This window comes from Fistularia commersonii, chromosome 3 (assembly GCF_037954325.1).
Source record: "Fistularia commersonii isolate RoL2024-O1a breed Wild chromosome 3, RoL_Fcom_v1.0, whole genome shotgun sequence".
Classification (NCBI taxonomy): domain Eukaryota; kingdom Metazoa; phylum Chordata; class Actinopteri; order Syngnathiformes; family Fistulariidae; genus Fistularia; species Fistularia commersonii.
The window spans coordinates 21748783-21771368 of NC_141286.1; the positions used below are offsets into that span (position 1 = coordinate 21748783).

The window sequence follows — 22586 nt, forward strand, 5'->3', positions numbered from 1 at the left end:
GTGCCTGCTGGCTTATGGAGCAACAGTGTCAAAGCACACCCCTGTAAAGGGTGGGAGGCTGACCTTGGACGTGTTCCCTGAGAAGTGTGTGTGTCTGTGTGTGTGTGCCTCATATGGTACTGATGATGAGGAAAACAGACTTCTTCACAAACTGCCGACATGTCCACACCTTACTGTGCTTCGTTACATTGTCGCTAACCGCACTTGTAGAATAACAAGCACAATTCAAGGTGGAATTAAACCATATTTCCATGCAAACAGTGGTTGTAATAAATCAGTAAATACGGGCCGGTGTCTCCCTGAGCCGGTCCCAAGCATCTGGCGTAAAACTTTTGCCAAAACCAAACATGCAAATCAAACCTAATAACTAGATCATAGAGGATCGGTCGAGGCCCGGGTTAACAATGACCACCATTGGTACCGATGATCTACAGGGAACCAAATGAAACTGGGCTACTGTAGTTATGAACAAAATTGATTTCCCATAACAATGAAGTTATGGGAAAGAGTAGTGGAAACTAGACTGAGATCAGAAGGCAGCATTTGTGAACAGCTGTATGGCTTTATGCCTAGAAAGAGTACTACTGATGCAGTATTTGCGTTGAGAATGCTAATAGAGAAGTACAGAGAAGGTCAGAGCAAGCTGCATTGTGTTTTTGTAGACCAAGAAAAAGCATATGACAGGGTGGCAAGAGAGGAGCTCTGATATTGTATGAGGAAATCTGGAGTGACAGAGAAGTATGTTAGACTGGTGCAGGACATGTATGCCAGCTGTGAGACAGTGGTGCTGTGTAATGCAGGGGAACAAAGAAGTTCAAGGTGGAGGTGGGACTCCATCGGGGATCAGCTCTGAGCCCCTTCTTGTTTGCAGTGGTGATGGACAAGCTGACAGATGAGGTTAGACAGGAATCTCCATGGACCATGATGTTTGCAGATGACATTGCGATCTGTAGTGAGAGCAGAGGACAGGTTGAGGAAATCTAGAGAGATGAAGGTATGCTCTGGAAAAGAGGAATGAAAGTTAGTCGCAGCAAGACAGAAAATATGTGTGTGCATGAGAGGAACTCGGGCGGAACGGCGAGGCGACAGGGAGCGGAGATGAAGAAGCTGGGGGATTTCAGGTACTTGGGGTCAACAGTCCAGAGCAACGGAGAGTGTGGAAAAGAGGCGACGAGACAGGCTCAAGCAGGTCGGAATGGGTGAAGAAAAGTGTCAGGGGTACTATGAGATAGAGGACTTTCAGCCGGAATGAAAGGAAAGGTGTACAAGACAGTGGTGAGACCAGCGATGCTGTATGGACTAGAAACTGTAACAATGACGAAAAGACAGGAGGCAGAACTAGAGGTTGCAGAGATGAAGATGTTGAGGTTCTCTTTGGGAGTGACCAGGATGGATAGGATCAGGAATGAGTCTATCAGAGGAACAGCACATGTTAGATGTTTTGGAGAGAAGGTCAGAGAAGCCAGACTGAGATGGTTCGGTCATGTACAGAGGAGGGATAGTGAATATATTGGTAGACAGATGCTGGAATTGGAGCTGCCAGGCAAGCGGTCTCGGGGAAGACCAAAGAGAAGATTTATGGACGTCGTGAGAGAGGATATAAAGATAGTTGTTGTGAGAGAGGAGGATACAGAGAATAGGGTTAGATGGAGAAGGTTGATTCGCTGTGGCGACCCCTGAAGGGAAAAGCTGAAAGGAGAAGACAAAACAAGAAAACAAATCAATAAATACTTAAGGTGAACACAGTTTCTCTGGTTCTCGACTATTTTTGTATTTGTTGGCTGCAGCCTCCAACCATTGCAATTCAAGTAAAATATATGAATAACATCAAATCCATATGCAGGTTTTTACTTGTATGCTTGGTGCATGATGTGCCGCCTGGAGTGAGGGAACCCACCCCGTCAAGGATGCCTGCGATCCCTGAATGGGAATTCCAGGAATCTTTGTGTTTGCTTTTCCTAGCATTCAGCTCAAGTCACTGCCGTCAACTTACTGAGTGACTCCAGACACTTCTTATTAAATATCTGTCAGAGAAAGAAAGCGTATCCGGACATTTGCATTCGCTGACCCTGGTCTGACCCGCCGCCATGCACCGTGCGCACGTACCAAACTTCTATCTGGCTCTTCTGACGATACGACCATGTTTCCAAACATGACATTTGATTAGGTGTGTTTCTTCTGCTCAGGAAATGACAAAAAAAAAAAAAACAAGAAACGTCTCTGACAGAACCGATGTAAACCCCCCCTGGCCGCGGATCCGGTTATAGACCCACTTGAATGTAAATAGATGTGAAGATCTCATGCAACGAGTTTGGTGTCACATCAGGAAAGTGATAGAAAACAACTATCAAGCAATAACACGCTTGTGTAACATTGGAACTGTTACTTTTTCAAAATGACATTGATTTGTTGTTTCTCAAGCAATGGGAATGTTGAATGAAAACACATGTTCTGTGTTTTCTCCTCCTGGAGATGTAAGAGGACACCATGGAGATATCCTGCATTCGTGTTCACTTCAACAGCTGGTAATTTTCAAGTTGTTACAACATGCTTTTTTTTTTAATGATTTAAAACTGTAATTGCAGGGTTTCTCTAAGGACAGTCGCGCAAATTCCTCTTGCATCTCTGCCAATGCAAAACATCTTCTTCGTCCCACCCTTTCTCTGCTCTCACTACAGATCACAGTGTCATCTGCAAACATCACGGTCCCTCATCTGTCATCCTATCCATTTTTTTTTAAACAAATCCAAAAATCGACGTCATGTATTAGGTCGTTGTATCGCATGAGCTCAGGTTCCTGCTTTCAACAAACCCGGAGGAGTGTGACGAAAACCGTATCACGAGTCAGGCATCTTTGACTATCAAGTCATTATCATGGTCAAAATGCAACTGGATCACATCTACATGACTAATATTCACAATAAGGTTGAGGAAAAAAATGTTTCGAACAGAGATTGATCAAAATATTGGCCGGTATCGTGCTAATCGGTCGATTTATCGATTGAAAACTGGGAGGAACTGTACTCCGCCAATGAATTTGAATTGATTTCTACAATCCAGTCTTTTAAAAAAATAATCTCGAAATCAGCCAAAAAGTTGCTTTTCGAAGGTTTGTGCGAATTGACCAAGGGAGACGGTAAGAACAGAATAACGTTGATAAACTTAACAAAAGAAGAGCTTTAACATTTCATATCTTTAAAAACAAAAAACCAACTTTCCCCACAGGATATGAACTTTTTGACGAACTAAGCAAAATCGGCGCAAGTCGTATTTAAGCAATCAGGAGAGCGGCGCCCGGGGGCAAGAGAAACTGCTTCGTAAGTTTCAAGGCATTATCTTGCGTTTGAGTATTTAGAGAAAACAAAACAAACCCCGAATTCTGGAGGACAATTCAAAAAGTTAATTCACCCCTATAGGGGTTTTCGTTACCAGTCATGAGGCGGTTATCAAATTTTCGTCCGATTTCACCTCCCCTACAGAAACAGAAGACTTTATTTAATACTTTAATACTTTAACCACTTGAGTCCTGCTGGGATTCTTCCTTTTTGGTATTCTCTTGAAAAATGTCCAGCATACTCTTACGCTCCAGGGGTGATTGACAAGAGAGATCATTATTGGATGTGTAGTCCTCCTCCACCGATACGTGGTCTACATCTGAATGTTAAAGGGCCTGGGGGATGTCAGGAAGTCAAGACATCTCCTTTTTTCTTGCCAAAGGATGCAATTGTTCCTTTTCTTTGCAGGTGTTCAACCAATTTTCTATGATCTTGCAAGAGGTCCAATCAGCAGGCGATGGGGTTGGCGGCAGGCGAGGGGGGGCGACGAATCAAACCGAATGACAACCGCGTCTGACTCCTGCGCTTGGCGGGTGTGCTGAAAGTAAATTTATCACCGTGCTTATTAAAAACTCGATTTGTAAAAAGCGACCCCAAGGCGTCGCTCCTGCCAGGAATAATGGAGATTTACGGCCGAAAGGCACTTTCACGTTAATAGGTAGATGGAATGAGTCGCTCCTGATTTTAAACAATAAAACCATTAAAAGGTGAGGCACGTTTATTTATTTATTTATTTATTTATTTATTATTACGCCAATATTTTCTTGAGACCTTGAAAGTTCTCCAACATATTACTGAAAGTAAAAAAAGTAACTAAATTAATGTGACTTTATTATCAGGTTGACCCTCTTCACTATGCATTTTGATGAAAACACTGAGCGGCAGCAAACAAGCAGCTGCGTCAGAGAGCTCATCTACATAATCAATTTCCCAAGGTTGGCGGGAGGATGAAGACGCTGCAGAGCAAAGTCGAACGGCGTACAGAAAGTACAACCACGATAAATAATGTCTAATTAAATGCCGGATGTTTCGAAACGCTTGTGAACAGCCTTTTCATGTGAATTGAGGGAGATTTTTGAAGACTCTGTAAACATAAAAAAAAATAAATTGTAAGACCGAAAGGTTGAGGCCACTGATAACTAGAGGACTCCTAGAGGATATTTGCAGGATAATTAGATGATATTTGCAGGCCTGGTTTATCTCAGAACAATGGATTCACTATGCACTAGCTCATTCCCCTTTTAGTTTATACTGACATTAATGACTAAGTTAACTGCACCGAACACAAGATAAACACACAATACTACCGGTTGTGTCTAGGAAATCTCCAATGTGCATTTTTCTTTCTGCAGAGAGACGGATAGTTTTATAGAATGCTGTGGTCCATGAGAATGTATGTACAAAGTGCAATGAGTGGACTTTAGGACAGGGTTTATTTTATATTTTCAAACCTGGATATGAGAAACAACCCGCCAAAATAGTGAATTTAAATCAGAAGAAACAGACTGTGTAAATGAATACAGGAGAGATTATAATGCGCTTTTAATTGTCCTAAAATGGGGAAATTTCACTTTGCTCAGTAGCGCAGTAGATAGTTAGTTCTTAAAAAATATTAGTTTAACAGTAGCAAAAAAATTAAAAAATATAAACGCTCTAGCAGCAGATTTTGGCAGTGCAAAAGAGTGTCAAAATAAAAAAAAAAGCCATCGAAGAATTCAATGCTTATTTTGTTTTTCCAATTATTCATCTGTATGATTCTTTATGATTTGAAGCAACTTTGCTTTCTTGTCCATTCACGCTTGATCAATAAAGAAAAAAAAACGCTTTCGTCATCATCTGCTGCATTTTGATTGGTAGATTTAGCAGATGGGCGGGGTCAACATGAAAACCCGGAAGTGAATACACGCGATGTAATGTCGCGACGGATCGGTGTTTGTCAAAGTTATATTTCGGTAATATTTCCGCTCGGTTGACCGTGGGACCGATTGTCGCAAACACCGCGGAAAACAATGCAGGCGGTTCGAAAACGACGTGGCGGCGACCCGCCGGCAGAAGAAGAGAGGTTTGTTGACAAATTCGGCTGACGACGTTGTGTTTGAATTTAAAAAAAGGGAAGCTGTCCTATGGGGAGAAAAAGAAAATATTGCCTCCTCGGAAATTCTGGAAATATATATAAATATATGGCGCCAAGACTTGAATTTTATATTTAAACTTGAATTCAAGTTTTTTCTTAAAAAACTTCAGAGGTTTTGAAAACTTCAGAAGTTACTATTGTTACCCAGGGTTTATTGTCTGTTATTGAATATTGAAAGCCCTTTGGTTGAATGAAAATATGGAAATAGAAGCTGAACTTTCTATTATTGCTGAATGGATGTGCTTGGGTGGTGGAAGCTTCAGTTCTGGGCTGGAAATGAAACCGGGTTTGAAAAGTGGTCGTGATTAGATGAATGATTCTTTGTCAGGTATTGTTTGGGTATTTCGAAACACCTCAAGGTTTTTTTTTTCTTTTTTTCCAAATGCAGAATCGTGACTTTGTCAAAATAGATTTTTCTGTTCCCTGTGCAGATCCACAGCTGCAGGGGAACTTTAGAAAGTAGTTTGAATTGGGTTTCAAGCAGAAAACAAAAACCCAATAAACCTGTAATAGAAACATTTATTCGTCATCTTTGAGCTTATCTTGCACAACCATAAATTTGGGATCAACCTTTTTCTGAAATATTATATAAATATTAAGTTTTTCAGAGGAAAATTTTCCTCTGAGAAATTAAAAAGCAATTAAGCAATTAAAAAAAAAAATCAGAGTTCCTTGTCACATCTTGCTTATTTTCATGCCATTATGAGATGAGAGCAACTTTACTAATCCCGAAGGAAATTGTTGTGCCAGAGTTTCAAGTAAAAACATAACAGTGATAATAGTGGAAAGGGGGAAGAATAAGAAATATAATGAAAAATAAATCGTCTTAGCTGTTAGCAGTAACTACAAAGATAGAAGATTCCCTGCGGCTGAGGGAAGAGGAATTACTAATTTCATACATTTTTTAAAAACATTTCAGTAACTTCTCCCTGGTATATAGGTAATCAATTACTAATTTTTGTATTTATCTATTTTGTCAGGCAAAGTCTTACAAAGGTTGGTCATTTCACACCATACTCCAATAATACTTGCTGATTTAGGATAGTTCAGCAAATTAGCAAACAAACAAAACACTCCACCCTGCCCTCCCACAGTAGCAAAGCTTAGTCAGAAAAAACAAAAAAAAAACCTTGCCTAATTAATATTCATTAATTTCCTTTTTATTAATATTCATCAGCCTTACTCTCACACACACACAAAGCACAAAAATCACACATGGATCCAAACGCAAATGAACAGGTAGCAGTATTTAATGACAAATCAAGTATACTGTATGACACCTCCCTACAACTACACCCATATGTCAATTGGTACATATTTTTATGCATTTTAATTTTTTGGCCTGATGTGCTTTCATCAAAATGTGTGTCGAGCAGCACTCCTGGGTTCCACGAAATTGCACCACAGAAGAAAAGGCAGTATTTCCACGTGGATTTGTGGTTTTGTCTCACTCTACAGAACTGGATACTAGATTTTGGCAGGCCCATTGTCATGGTAAGGAGACATTGGAGGAAAATAAAAAATGAAATAAAATAAAATGTAAAAATAAATAAATAAATCACAATTTCAAGTTTGAATAGTTGCAAAAATGGCAGAAAAGAAGATTAAAAAAAATATATCCATTGTCCTGATGTGTTCAGATAGTCCTTCCATTGGAATGGTTCCCCCTGAACAAGCCCAGTGCTGGAGACTATTTCCACATGGCCTACAACGTGATCACACCATTCCTCATGCTCAAGGTGAGTGCTTTCACCAGTCTTATTATTCTTGAGAAAAAAAAAAAACGAAAAAAAAAAACACTGATCGAAATACATAATAGCAATTCAGATTAGCCCCCCAGGACATCAGCACTGACAAAAAAAAAAAATCTCTCATGTCGACATGACGACCTGCAAAATGTGTTAACTAGCAAACTGGAACATGAGCAAACCCATATTTTCAAGCAACGGTGAAATTAAAATTTATTTTTACTTTTTTGCACATCTATACACGTTTGGATAAACGGGTGTATTGCTCCATTGATAAAATCCTGTCAGTGACTTTGGCTTGTTAGAGTCAGAAATGTTATCAACTACACCTGCTGCTTGAAAATGGACAGAAGACCACAGACAGAAAGACTCAAACTTTCAGCTTTTGAAGGTTGTTTTCTTTCTTTGCACCAAACAAACTGATGTGATCTTATTTTAGATGACTGTAATAGAACGGTACACTGCCTGCAGCGGAGATGTTCAATTTGTCGCACTACTTTCGGACAGGGGTCCCTAACCCCCCTCCTCAGAGCTACTTTTACGAAAAGGAAAATAGCCAACAGCTTCTCATATTCTGTGAGATTTATTCTGCTACCTTATTGCAAACAAACTCATCGAGCTTGTTTTGCCATAACATTTAAAAAAAAATGTCGGCATCCACATCATTTTGTTTTAAAAACATCATAAACATTGATTTCAATTGCATGTGTATTTTGTCTCCCTGTATGCAGACATTCTTGTGCATCTCAAACAATTCAAATTTAAATCCGAATGCTTTCAAAACAAAATAATTCAATGAGAAGTACAGATTATTCATTTGGCCTTTTTTCATATCACTTTTCATATCATTCACTTGGACAGTTGCGTGTGTGACATATTCAGTATTTTCTTTCCAAGTTAGTGAGATACCCGGCTCTGTGTGGAGTAAACAAGAGGTGTGTGTTATAGTATATCCTCTTAGGTCATGTAGAAGGTTAAAGTTCATATACTAAATTCATCTGTTAGTCTGACTGAACTTTGATTCTGATCAGAAAAGGCCAACTAACAGAGGTTATGTTGACCCAAACAAAGCAGACATTTCCAGAGCTGACTGTTGGAGATTTTGCTTTTGAAGACTTTATAGCTTCATCAAAAAATTCAGCAGTCAGTCTGAAGTCTCAGTTTTCTCAACATCCATGAAAGGGTTGGCCATAAATGTTTCTCAAAGTCACTGGATCTGTCTGCAAGACATGACCAGAGGTCAATGCACTAGGAATTATTAAAAGCACTGTCTGCACCTTTGTGACTTTCCTACATCTTTGTGACAGCGGGGAATTGCTGAAATCTTTGGTTCACCTGCAGAATGTAAGACAACAGTTCTGGAGTGAACACCTTGTTAGCAATGCTCATATCACCCTTTTTTATTTTTGCTTCGTAACTTTCGCTTGTGGTGGTTAATTTTCTCAGTTGACAGGAAAGCAAGTTCAAGTAGCCGCTTTGCATCCTCCCTTGTTTCCAAAAAAAAAAAACCCCTTGATTTTACCCAGCAAAGAGAGGAAGCTCTTTAGCATCTTACCCCGACTCAACCATCTGACCTCAGCGTGTAGGACGAGATCCCCATACTCTGCAGTGCATTCCTCCAGGAACCGCTGGAGCATCCGGTGTCGCTCTCCCGTGGCTCGAACTGGAACTGACATAGTGCAATCCCACAACCGCTGCGCGTAGAGGCAAAAGTCCCTAACGTGAGGAAGCAAGACAACAATTAATCTTCTGAGGTTACAAAAATTTTTGACAGAAATGATGCAATCGAATTAACATGAACAACCAGCGATAGCCAACAATGATCGGCTGTCAGCTGCAATCAGAAACAGAGCTGGAAACTTTTTAGGGTGCAGTCTTCTTACTGACTCAACACCATGTTATGCCAAACGCAAGCTTTTACAGAGAGACAAGGAGAGAAAGAACATGTAAACATTTGTCAGCTAGTTAATAATTCCTTCTTATGTATATTAGTATGTTCTTCACTTACACAGATCATCAATATAGGTGATGACAGACTGGACGATAAGACAGGTAAAGCACATGGAGCACAGTTGCTAATACAACAGCATCTTGCACAGGAATGGTAAGACATGTCGCACTGTTGTGAACACTACAAGGACATTCCAATTTTTCCCCTACATTTTCCTGGTGGTAAAAAACAGTTCAACCATATCGGAAAGTCAGGGTCGGCTCTCCCCAGTGACAACCTGTCATCGGCTGTGCTTCTTCAGGTGCGACACCAGCTCTTCCAAAGGGGTGATATTTCTACAAAATAACCCTTCAGAGCATTTGAAGTGTCAACTGCCATGGTTATAATTTCGAGTGAGAGGAAGGTCAAAAAATTCTTTTTTTGAGTAAAAGTAAGCTGAAAACAGCTTGCTGGTTGGAGTCGACACACTGGATTGAAAACAATTTGCACCTGTTCATGTCAGACTCCAGCTGTTTTTGACGCATGCGCAAACAAGGTCCAGCTGTTTTAACGCATGCGCAGACACTCCTCGCCGCAGTATTACCGTCAAGTTGAACGTCTGCCGGAACAAAAAAAATAAAATAAATGTCGCTTAACTTTTATGGTCCACGAATAACGTTTCTGCCACAGCGGTCACGGCCCCGTTTCTAATTCCGCTCTCGTGATTTTGTCATTTTCAGGGCCGTCGTCTTGTCGTTTTTTTTGGATCAGAAAAGTCCAGTGAAAAATCGCTGTGGCCTTCGGTGAAATGGCACTTAACACCTTTTACCAAACACACACACACACTTCTCGATTCTTTTCGCGAAAAACCAAATTCTGTTTCTTCCCTTTTTGTGAAAATAGTAAGTTTTTAGTGTTTCACTGGTCTGCCCATCTCACAATGCTCACTAATCAAGGTTGACAGCGGCGCATCTGATTGATTGACAGCTAATTGACAAATCATTACTTTGTTTGGGAAGGAGGGGCGGGACATTGGTGATTTTGATTGGCTGGGAGGCTGCTGGGGGGACCAATCAAGTGAGTGATTTTTGCACAGACAACCACGTGGTTTTGGAAAGGAGGTAAACAAGAGACTGTGTGCAGGGAGCAAGGTGGAGCCCAGAAGATGTGCTTTCAAGGGAGAATTCATGATATTGGGTGTTTTGAGTGCTTTCTGAATGAACTGCAGAAGCATTTAAATTAATGACAAAGCCATGGAAACACATATCCACTATATTCAAACTCTGCAAGTACAGAGCAATTTATAACGCACCGTTTTTTCCAAACCAAGGTGCAAAGTGTTTCTGGTTGACTGATACAAGAATTGCTGATGCGTAAAATCACGTAATCATTTAACTGAATTTAGAAATAATTCGCCGAATAAATGCAAATTCCTCTTCATTTCCAGCCAGCGCTGTTCATAAGTTGATGAAAAAACAAGTGATAGATTTCTCCAATCTACTGCTTCTTGTTCCTGTTCCAATCGTGTAACCTGATGTTATAGTAGCAGAATTAGGTCGGACGATAGGATCCTCGAGCCTATTTGCAAAAGTGTAATTTTTCATTGAGAGTAAAGCCAGTCTATCCAATCAAATCGTAAGCGGGTGCAGCGTTTTCATCCCCGTATGTAGGATGAAGTCCCTCCGGCAAAATGTGGCACTTTTTATTTAATATCTATTGGGGGGGGACTTATGTACCCTGATCAACAGACAAAACATATTTGGTCTGCAGCTTGGCAGTTTTTATTCATATTCTAATTGAGAATGGACAGACGAATTAAGATCAGACACATTTAATTAACATTTTTTTCTACAGTCCTCCATGCTCTGGCCTTCTGATGTTCTGGCATCATTTGAAAGATGAACCTCCTCAGATCCACTGATCCGAGCCAAGCCTTTCCATTATCCATCGCACAACAAAAAAAAACAAAAAAAACAAACAAAACTTGATAAAGATGTATCTAACCACGTACCAAATAGAAAAATGTAAAAATGTAAAGCTTTTACAGTTTTATAGCCAGACCGCTTCGGGGGAGGTGGGTGGCTAAAGCCCATTTAATTTGTTAATTCCACATCATCGAGCTCATTGAAAATGACTCAGTCTCTCTAAGCTAATGCCATACTCGTAAAAACACATTAAAACCAACTGATGGAACTTTGTACACTTGTCAAGACAAGTTGTGTTCGAAATAGAAAAAGAAATCACGCCTAGTTTTGAGATTCCATTTCAACCGATGTGATACCCAGAGGGAGATAACTGCGATCGAGGAGGACTCTATCTATGGCGCTTGTTCAGCTGTGCTGAGAGATCCATGGGACCCCGGATGGGATTCCCGCATCCCGTGTCGACGCCGCATTCTATAGAAACCTGAAAGGACCATATGGATGCGTGTCTGTTCGTGTTTGTCACCGCTTCCCTCCAGCTGATCGAGCGCAGTCCCAGGGCGCCGCCCCGCTCGGCAGCCTACCTCTGCATCATCACTTTGGTCATGGGCGCGAGCATCCACCTGGTGGGAGATTCCATCAACCACCGGCTCATCCTGAGCGGTTACCAGCTCCACCTGTCTGTGCGAGAGAATCCAATCATCAAAGATCTTCAACCCGCTTCTCTGGTAGGAACCTCATTTCTTTTGTTTCTGGCTGCTTCAGTTACCGCTCCACCCTTTTGTCAGACTTGGGATTTTTTTTGTTTAAAAACAGCTGTTCTGTCAGATATCTCAGGGATGCATGTGAATGAAACATCCCCCAACGGAGAAGGAGCTCCAGAAGGTTGATCCCTTCGGGTCTCGGTCAGTCCTTCTTTACCAAAAAGACAAAACCAGATTTTCTAGTATGCACAATTCGCTGACAGGTGCAGGCTGCCTTGACAAAGAGGTCAAGACGGACTGCTGGGAGTTGTCCTTCATCGTCTTCCTTCGAACCCCCGAGAGAATCTCGTATCGTCTCGCAAATCAGGCGTTCAGTGCGTTCTTTTCCCAAATCCATCGTTTCAATGGCGTCTTGTTTTCGTTCCATGCCCTGCCCTCATTTTCATCAAATCCTGTGATATCACCGGCTGAGGGAAATCCTTTATTTATGTATTTTTTTTTCCGCACTACTTTCGCTTGAAAACTCGAGCCGTAGCTCAAACACCGCACGTCTCGGAGCTCGAGTGCGGGAGAAAATAAACACATCAAACTGTTTCTGTCTCTCCAGAATTTAATCCGTCATGATTAGACAAGCTACAATTAAGCAAATATTAGCCGTTGCCGAATTCTGTTATTTGCCTCTTTTCAAAGGAGCCAAAACAATCCGTCTCGCTAAAGCCGTGAACTACACAGGAGTCAACCCGGTGTTCTCGCCGTTTCATTTTTTTAAAGTTTTACCGTCAGAATTTTAACTGCTCTTGTGTTGATCTTTCGCAAATCCCCATTGATCCGATTTTCCCTCCACGCCCGGCGGCCCAAAACCCAAACACGCCGCCTTGCAGAATCAAAAACACCGAAGTCCGTCGTACTCCTTTATCGCCTGCTGGATGTGCCCTTTTAAGCTCCTTTCAATTACAAAACAAATATTGGGAATCCCAGACTAATGCTCGTGTATTCACAATTTGTAAGATAAGTAATCAATTTACATTTCATTATAGATAAAATTGAAAATCAAAATAATTTTTTCACCTGTCCTTGTTTATCAGAATGGAGCCGTCCTTGTTTTTAGCTAACCCCCTTTTGAATGGGGACGGGATACATCCCATCACTGGGTGACATCCGTTCCCCATTTGGGGGGGTTTGAAAGGTCGGGCTCCGCCGCCGCCGCCTAGAGTCGGTGTCGCAGAAGCAGCAGGTGGCACTGTTGCTCAAGGATCCAGGAAGAGCCGCTCGCTCGCTCGACCCCCGCTCTGCACACTGTGGAGCCCGACCTGATAATAACGAGATTAACGTCCAAAAACGACGATTCCAACTTCCCGCTCTCTTCCCCTCACAGATCGATTCCTTCGAGCTGCTCTATTTTTACGACGAGCACCTGGGGCATTTGATGTGGTATGTAATGGTGGCGGGGGTTGATTTTCTGCACACACACACATACACAAACACAAGGCAGAGTGGAGGTTTTGCACACTTAAGATGATTGTAGTAACCCAGTTGTTATTCCTAGGACTCGATAAATCTAGTGGTGTTGACTTTTTCCAGACGGTTACCCCCCTGGTCCATGTTGTGTTGTTTCCACGATAACCTTCATCGACTTTTATGGATTTTTGTCCTTAAATCTGGTCACGGCAACTGGATTTGGTCTTTTCTTGAAAATGTTTCACCTCCCAGAGGCTCCGTCAGTTCCGATAGAATGTGAGGAGTTTTCGGTGTACCTCAGCATGGCGTACGCCGCCGTGCGGAGGTCTGTACCCATACACACACACACACACACACACACACACACACACACACACACACACACACACACACACACACTCACACGCATGCCAGACCCGTCTGAACCCTGCAAACTGAAAAAAAAAGATCTATAACACCCGATTCCAAGCAAACTAATGGGTTCGCCCACACTTTTTTGGCTTCTGAGCTATTTTTAAAATGACCAAGTCAAAATGATCCACCACCAATAAAATGCTAAACAAACATTATTTTATCTTCCGTAATTTCCGGACTATTGCGGGCACGTGAATATAAGCCGCACCGGCTTGCTGATCGCTATCTTCATCGTCCACCTGCGCACTAAAACCGTTAAAGTCATTGGTCCGATGTGACGAGGCTGAATGATTTGGCGTCATGAAGCTCGATAGCCCCCCACCCCCCCCAAAAAAAATCCATAAATCAGCCGCATCATTTTTTAAGTCATAAGGTTCAAAGCGTGTGGAAAAAAGTAGTAAACGGCAATTGTACTCTATGTTTAAATATATTGTTGACTTTGCACAGCAGCATGAACATACATTTCGGTACATTTTTAGCCCATTACCACACCCTGATGACATCTTTCCCCGAAAAGAGTTGTCCATTGTTGCATATTCCGGAAAGCCCAGCCTCAAACAGACTTCCAAATGATCACCAGTCACGGTGGAACGGTATTTGGATCAGAAAAGCTGTACTGTATGTCAGTCAAGTGTCAAAGTGGAGATGGATGACAAGCTCACAGCTATATTTTTATTTTTTTTTTTTTGAATGACACGCCGTCTACTCACCCTACCTGTACTGTTGTGTAGTCTGTGGCTCGTGGTTCCTTTGCAATTGACCAGTAAACAGTGATAGAAGTGTTGAGCGCAATCTTCATATTAGCTTCACAATTAGCTGTTCATATCGTAACTCATGTGATTTCCTATAATTCGTCCCGCTGTACGAAGTATCTTCGTACCCAAACGACTGACACATTAGCATAAAAACCCCATGTAGTGTACTTTCTGTAAAACAGCTCACTTATCAACATTACAAACCCTCTTAACTTGGACCAACAACCAACCCAAACCGTTAAACACCATATTCAAACCGAAGAAACGTCTTGGATGGGAATTGAAAAATCTTCAAGTGCAGTTGCCACGACATGATTTGACAACAATTAACCTGGATGACTTGGACGACGCTTTTATGGATTTTTTTTCTGCACATTTACTGAAGCCAAAAAACAAAAAGATAGAAGATAAACTTCTATACCTGCATGAAGTTATTAACCTGTACTGTAGCCAGTAATGGCTGACACTGGACGTGTGTAAATACATCTTGCTATATTATTCAGGGCTTTTTCTTTAAACCTTGTGAATAAAAAATCAAAGCATTCCCCGGTAAACGTCTTCCGATTTAAAATAATATTGCATAAGCCCCGGAAGAGTGTGCGGTTGTTTGTGTGTGGCCTGGATATCAATAGAGACGGCTCTTTTTCACGCCGCCTAATTCAATATCGAGGGTGAACTTGCGAGCCTAACAGCGCACACACACACCCATTCCCACACCGAGGCCTTCGGTGAAATTTTGCAACATCCCACTCTGAAAAGCAACCCATGTCAAACAGCTTGGACCATCCGAATTAATAAGAGCTCTTTCCCCTCTCTGTTCAGGTACATACCTTTCTTCATCATCCTCCTCATCTACTTTACCGGATGCTTCACCGAGGCCGCGGACCGGAGGAAAATTCCCATCTCCGGGTGGTTGTTGCTCGGACCCAGTTCACTCTATTACTGGTGAGTCGCCTGGTGAGTCACCGTCCGAACTGGTCTGATCGGTGGCTTTGCAAACTGATTCATTTGAATCAAATACAACGCAACTCTTAAATTCTGAGAAAAGTTACATTACATTACATTACATTTGGCAGACGCTTTTATCCAAAGGACATAGGGACTGCAAATACACTTGCAAATACACAATGCACAGGAAATATACAGAACAGTAAGCTTGGGTTAGTGAGTTTTTTTTTTTTTTTTTGACAAGACATACACAAACGTACACACACACACACTGCATAGCCTAACTTGCTGCCTAACCTGATCTGGGGCATCAGCGCAGTAGAAAAGTCCTGAAAGAGAACAGTTTTTACCTGTTTCTTGAAGGTTGAGATAGATGATGCTAGTCTTGTTGCTTCTGGAAGTTTGTTCCACCACTGAGGTAGTAGAACTGAGAACAGTTTTGCCTGAAATCGCTCAGAGTTCTGCAAAGTTCTGCAAAGAAAAAGTATTTCTTTTCTTTAAAAGAGCTTAACATGTCTGTTTCACTTATTCCTACAAGGTACCTGGTCACCGAGGGACAAATCACTGAAATTTTTCTGCTCGCCTTGCTGGCTATGGTCGCCATGGTGATTCATCAACGGCACAAAGGCCTCGGTCCAGACAGCAACGGGCTTTTCCTGCTGGGGAGTTTCGGCGTAGCGGCGCTGCTGGTCGCTCTGTGGGTGGTCTTTCTATGGAGCGACCCGGTGCTGCGCAACAAATACCCAGGGTTTCTGTACGTGCCCGAGCCTTGGTCCTACTACACCTTACACATCAAGGCGAAACACTGAGTTGTTTCCCAGCGCCTCGGTAACAGCGACGGCAACTTACACAAACTGAATCCGAATACTGTCGTCTGCAGAGCTCCTGTTGCGAACAAAAAGAAAAGTATTTTATTTGTTGTCATCCTGCACCAATGTCATATTAAGGTTAGTTGAACTTCATTGATCCCCATTGGGGAAATTCTCTGGTCACAGCAGCGTAACAGTTATAAGTGTCAAAAAATATGAATATAAATAGAGGGACAATTAGTAAAAAAAAAAAAAATTAAAAAAAGAGATCCTCAAATAAACAGACAGCAGAGAGAACAACAGAATGGGAAAAAGGAAAATAAAAAAAAAAAGACAGTAAGGGAGAGAAAATAGTCAACCAAAACTAAACGACAACACAGAGCGACAAAGCAATGACAAGAATAAAATAAACAAAAATAGGCAGGATGCCGACTTTTTCAGGTACTTTTTGGTCACCGTCCGCGTGGTTTGAAATTCCAGCGCACAGACGACTGGACATCTCGCGATAAGTCGGGTTCTTTCACATTTACAGACACAATTTTTTATCATTTACATGAAGAGCTTCCATCGGCAGTATTAAAAAAAAAAAGTCTGAAATTATGTCAAGTTCAGAGTCAAATATCAGCTTGGAGTAGCCATGTTATTTTTCATTTTATTTTTTATTTTTTCTGTGAAATACTGAATATCAAGTTGTGTTTTACTGTCATTTGGTTACTGGTAACTGGTTCCATGGTGTCACCAGTCTTAATAAAAAGGGTTTAACCTGAGACCGTCCCGGTTTCCTCACTTTGTGGGAAATGCCGGGGTTAAAGGGGAAGGACAGAGTATCACGGCGTATCCGGTATCTCCGTTGCCATAGCAACGCCTATCAAATTACATCGAAGGAACATTTGGACTTTAAACCCAGGTGGGGACTCGGGCGACGGAGACGACGTCAGTTCTTCCTGGAAGGGATCTAAGGCACCACAAAATGGTAAGAACAACAAACAAATGACAGATAATTGTTATTTTCAGACACCATTCAAAAATATAAAAATACATATTTCGATGTGTCCTGTGATTGTCCTCCCGCAGGCGAAATTCTTCACACCAGCTCAAATAAGTGGTAAGATAAACACTGCCTGTCTCGGTGATCGGCGGACATTAGAAGAGCACTGAATAAATAAACTCAGCGACGTTATAGTTATATTTCACACAGCATTGGATTGTGTCTTATGAATAATAATACAGGAAAAGTTTCGGAGACAATCCGGATCACGGTCTTAATTCTTCCTGGCCGTAAATGCCGGTTTATTAGCAAGCTGACGTTTGATGTTACAAGGTACGAAAAACAAAGGTTTCTCCAACGTCCCCTGCAGAATTCAAGGAGTGCTTCTCCTTGTATGACAAGAAACGCAAGGGGAAGATTGACGCGGGGGACCTAATCACGGTGATGCGTTGCTTGGGAACAAGCCCAACGTACGGCGAGATCGACAGACACCTACAGGTTCACAAAACCGGTACGGACGTTTCGGTCTTTTTTCGCTTTTGAAGTCGTCGGCATCGATTATGAATGACTGCGGCGGCTTGAAACACAACTACGTGATCGTCGATCCCATTTTTAGCTGATGAAATTTCGCCCCCCGTCCAGAGAAAAACAGCGAGCTGGACTTCTCTACGTTCCTGACCATGTTGCACAGGCAGATGCAGCAAGAAGATCCGAAGGCCGAAATCCTGGAGGCCTTCAGGATGACGGACAAGCAGAAGAAAGGATACATCCAGGCGTCCGAGCTGCGGGCCAAGCTCACCATGTTGGGGGAGAAGCTCACCAACAAAGAAGGTAACAGTCGAGCGAGAAGATGAATCTGCAGATTGAGCAAGCATGAGATACTTCAGATGAATAAGCAGAACCTCGGTGAAGTCGGTGGTAAGGGATGCCGGGACACGAAAACTGGAGCCAAGCTGAAGAAGGCGCGAGTGAAGATGTTGGCAGGTTAGCACCTCCTACCAGATTGTAGCTCCAGCGGAGGCGAAAAAAATGCAATGTGAGCGTATATGCAGATGATTCCTCCTGGGACGCTCCACCAAACCACTCCCACCCCAACTACCGCTTTTTCCATCTCAAATCCAGCTGATCATTCGGACAGATTCGGTCTTGGACGGATCCCCTCTCCGCTTAGTCTCCTCCGGGGAACCCCAATGAACCTCAGCTGAACGTTGACTGAATCAAATCAGTAACCTTCATAACCTTCTAAGCACTCCTATTTGGGGATGCCGTTTTTGTGGGCTTTAGGAAATGTGGTTAATTTGCGACAAAAGTCAAGAAAAATGACATTTCACTCCGATAATTGCGAACACTCTCAAGGGTGTTTTCACTTTCAATCCAAAAAAAACAAATTGCGTTGCCCTCGATTCAACCTTTCTTGGCGAAACTAAAAACCCGGCTGACTGAGATTCTTGACAGATACGGAAGTTTGGGAATTGAGCAGCTGGACGCCCCCGTCCTCCCACGGCCAGAAATCCAAACTGTGCTGGCCCGAATATTCACGGTATTTGGTGAAGAGCACAGAGTTTTGCAGCCAACGTAGCAGAAGCGGAGGAGAGAGTATACATCCAACAGCTATTGCACACACAGATGACTTATCACTTCAGAAGCTGCGGTCTGAAGGGTGTAGCAAAAAAAAACCAAACAAATTTATTCGTTAATTCGGCTCGAGGTTGGGTTCGCCTGTCAATCGTAAGACTCTCATCTATCGACACATTCTTATGATTTTAGGGAACGTTTTTTTTATGAATGGCCGTCATGGAATGCGACATGTGTTGAACACAACAGTCACGCTCTCTGTCCGCCGCTCGCCGTTATCTGACCCAAATAACTGTCAGCCTGACGACCGGGGCTGCAGACTGTCAGGCTCTGTGCTGGAATAAAACGCTCATTGACACCAGCTGGACTCCTTAAAACAGAAGTCATAGAACTTGTCAAAATGACTAAAAGCCCTTTTTGATTCCTGACGACTTTCCTTCTCTGATATCCCTTGGCTATTTTTAGCATTTGCCAATCGAGACCCCCCCCCCCCCCCCCCCCGCAATCCCCCCAACGCTCAATCGATCGGTTTGGGCTTGTTGGTTTGGTATCTCCAGGGGTCGAGGGAATATTGATCTTTTCGAAGTGGCAGTGGGGTGCTTCTCAGTTGAATTCCTCCTGTATAAATACCCGGCAAAAGCTTAAGGTGTTTTCATCATATGGTTTTGTTATTGGAGTTAGCGAGCCAAATGCTAATGTAGCATTCTGAAATACTTTTACGTGTAGCGTTTGAACTGTAGCGTCCTGCCTCTTACATATGTCATATAATGTTGTGTTAATCACAAACTCAGCTGATCAAATCAGAATCTTACTCACCAGTTGGAAGTAAAAATGCAGCCTCAGGGGGGCACGGGGCCAGTGTCTTCCCCTGAGCCGGTCCCAAGCCTGGTTAAATCCAGAGGGTTGCGTCAGGAAGGGCATCCGTTGTAAACCAAACATGCAAATTGAACCTAAGCAGAGGTGATGGACGGGCTGACAGATGAGGTTAGACAGAAATCTCCATGGACCATGATGTTTGCAGATGACATTGTGATCTGTTGTGAGAGGGAGCAGGGAACAGGTTGAGGAACATCTAGAGAGGTGAAGGTATGCTCTGGAAAGGAGAGGAATGAAAGTTAGTTGTAGCAAGACAGAATATATGTGTGTGAATGAGAGGAGCCTGGGTGGAACGGTGAGGCTACAGGGAGTGGAGATCCAGAAGTTGGAGGATTTCAACGACTTAGGGTCAACAGTCCAGAGAAATGGAGACTGTCGAAAAGAGGTGAAGAGACGGGTTCAAGCAGGTTGGAATGGGTGGAGAAAAGTGTCAGCGGTACTATGAGATAGAAGGAAAGGTGTACAAGACAGTGGTGAGACCAGCGATGCTGTATGGCCAAGAAACAGGGACAATGACAAAAAGACAGGATGAAGACATACAAGGGAAAGAGTGGTGGAAACTAGACTGAGAAAAGAAGTCAGCATTTGTTAACAGCAGTATGGCTTCATGCAGAGAAAAAGGACTACAGATGCAGTATTTGCTTTGAGAATGCTAATTGAGAAGTATAGAGAAGGTCAGAGGGAGCTGCATTGCACTTTTGTAGACCTAGAAAAAGCATACGACAGGGTTCTTAGAGAAGAACTCTGGTATTGTATAAGGAAGTCTGGAGTGGCAAAGAGGTATGATGGATTGGAGCAGGACATGTATGCTAGCTGTAAGACAGTGGTGAGGTGTGCTGTATGTGTAACAGAGAAGTTCAAGGTGGAGGTGGGACTTCATCAGGGATCAGCTCTGAACCCCTTCTTGTTTGCAGTGAGCTGGAGGTCGCAGAGATGGAGATGCTAAGGTTCTCTTTGGGAGTGACGAGGATGGATAGGATCAGGAATGAGTCCATCAGAGGGACAGCACATGTCAGATGTTTTGGAGAGAAGGTCAGAGAGGCCAGACTGAGATGGTTGGGTCAAGTAAAGAGGAGGGTTATTGAATATATTGGTAGATGGATGCTGGGGTTGGAGGTGCCAGGCAGGAGGTCCAGAGAAAGACCAAAGATAAGATTTATGGATTTAGTGAAAGAGGGTATGAAGTTAGTTGGTGTGAGAGAGGAGGATACAGAGAATATGGTTAGATGGAGAAGGGAAAGAAGAAGACTCTCCAGTTGCAAGTAAAATCCATTTTTTTTTTCTAGAAACAAATGGGAAAGAGCAACTGTCATGGAAGTGAGTACAAACAGTACCAAAGTATTGTGATTTAGGTACACCAATGCTGGGAAGAAGAAAACGGAAGTTAGAAAGAGGCATTGAGAGTGGAAGATTTGGAGATTTATACATATTAAGACCTACTTTTTCATCTCAAAGGAATTATCAAGGGTGTCAACATCATCTTTGACAGCTTGGCTGTTTTTCGCCTTTTTTGACTACGTTTTTTTTTCAGTTTCTCTCCATTTTGCCTTCATTTTTCTGGCCGTTGGACATTCCCTCACCTCCTGGACATAAACTAATGATTAAATTCACCTATGAGGAACCGCGCCGTCTCTGCTCTGGTCCGTATCAGCCGTTTTCTATTCGCTGAGGCAAAGTGGCGTGCCAGTGGGGGCGGCGGAGAAATGCCGCAGAGACAGTGGAGCCACTATTATGGAAACAGACATATACTTGTCCAGCCTGTCGGCGCCGGAGCTGTTACGCCAAAAATGGCAGACCAATTTTTTTTTTTGGGTGGGGGGGGGATTTATTTTCAGATTTGGAGGCTCCAGTTATGATTGGCAGTCAAATCAAAATTTCTAATGATAGTATACATTTTAAATATGAGCCAATTGGGGTTCAACGCACCCAAAACAAGCTCAAAAATGAATGTTTATTAGATGTGATGGTTGTTTGTATCATACTCATACACATATTATACAGCAGACAGGCATCAAGGGAATTTCTATATCGCAAAGTCGTGCTTAGAATGGCAAAACTCTTTTCTTGTTTACTTGAGATGTTATTTTAGAGAAGAAATAGCCAGTAATATTGATTGGAGGTTACTTGACCTCCAGTGTATGTTCGCACATGCTCAATGCGAAGTTCGCGTAAACTCTCAACAGGACAAAATCCAGAAGTGTGATGGTGTCGGACGACCGAGGTGTGTATTAACACCTCTCTTTTTCTCCCTCCCGCCCAGTGGATGAGCTGTTCCGAGAGGCTAAGGTCAAGCCCGACGGTACCATCAACTATGAAGAGTTTGCGCACATGGTGACCCTGCCACCCATCGACTACTGAAGAAAAAAAAGCACCCCTGAGACTGAGGGCCGGCTTTGACACTGAAGTGTTTTTACTTGGAACTTCTGTCACGGCCCGTGAATGGTCCCTCTATCGAAATCAGCATTGCAGAATAAGAATCGTCCTTGTTTGCAAGTGGCGAAGATAAGGACAGGTTGCAAAGGTTGGCCGCAGTTGTACGACCCGCTAAAACATCACCTGGCAACTGGACCGTTTTTAAACAAACAGAATCGCAGTAAATGCTGCTTTACTTGTGTATTGCAACTGCGGTAAAATAATTTCACCTTTAAACAAGTCTGTTTCGTCTCACTGCCTGTTTCGTCACATCCGGTCTTTTGCATTTTTCCATCGAGAGGAGTCTATCAAATCTACACTGATTATCACGCACTTAGGGTCGTTTATCCGGGCTGTCATTGGGCGAGAGGCGGGGTTCACCCTGGACCAGTTGCTGTTTATCACCATATAAAGACATGCAACCGTTCACTCTCTCAATCACAGGTGATATATAGACAAACAACCAGTTACTTTGTCATTCACTCTTCACAGAGACTCTCACTAATCATCCCTCTCATTCAAATGTCATCGAGACATACAAGTATGGATCCTCTGATTCACGTTAGATAGGGACATAC

General features: G+C 42.6%; 2 protein-coding genes and 1 long non-coding RNA gene across 4 annotated transcripts; 2 read left to right on the top strand and 1 right to left on the bottom strand.

Annotated features, from left to right (window-relative positions):
* The first annotated feature begins 5222 nt into the window (after nt 1-5222).
* LOC147235840 (ceroid-lipofuscinosis neuronal protein 6-like) lies at nt 5223-16924 on the top strand. Its single transcript, XM_086144148.1, has 7 exons — nt 5223-5397; nt 6846-6963; nt 7110-7208; nt 11609-11797; nt 13149-13204; nt 15223-15345; nt 15887-16924. The coding sequence occupies exons 1-7, from the start codon at nt 5345-5347 to the stop codon at nt 16155-16157; spliced, it is 909 nt and encodes a 302-aa protein (XP_086000274.1). The 5' UTR covers nt 5223-5344; the 3' UTR covers nt 16158-16924.
* On the bottom strand, nt 6702-10663 carry LOC147235841 (uncharacterized). Of its 2 annotated transcripts, none has more exons than XR_015105941.1 (2): nt 9658-10663; nt 6702-8933 (listed from the first exon to the last, which is right to left on the bottom strand). It is a non-coding gene; the product is annotated as an uncharacterized LOC147235841 (long non-coding RNA). The 2 variants fall into 2 exon arrangements; XR_015105940.1 differs by having other exon boundaries at nt 9226-10663.
* A 141-nt stretch (nt 16925-17065) lies between the features above and the next one.
* Nucleotides 17066-22586, top strand: calml4a (calmodulin-like 4a). Its single transcript, XM_086144149.1, has 5 exons — nt 17066-17130; nt 17232-17262; nt 17516-17656; nt 17788-17976; nt 21857-22586. Exons 1-5 carry the CDS (start codon nt 17128-17130, stop codon nt 21952-21954), a joined length of 462 nt encoding a protein of 153 aa, XP_086000275.1. The 5' UTR covers nt 17066-17127; the 3' UTR covers nt 21955-22586.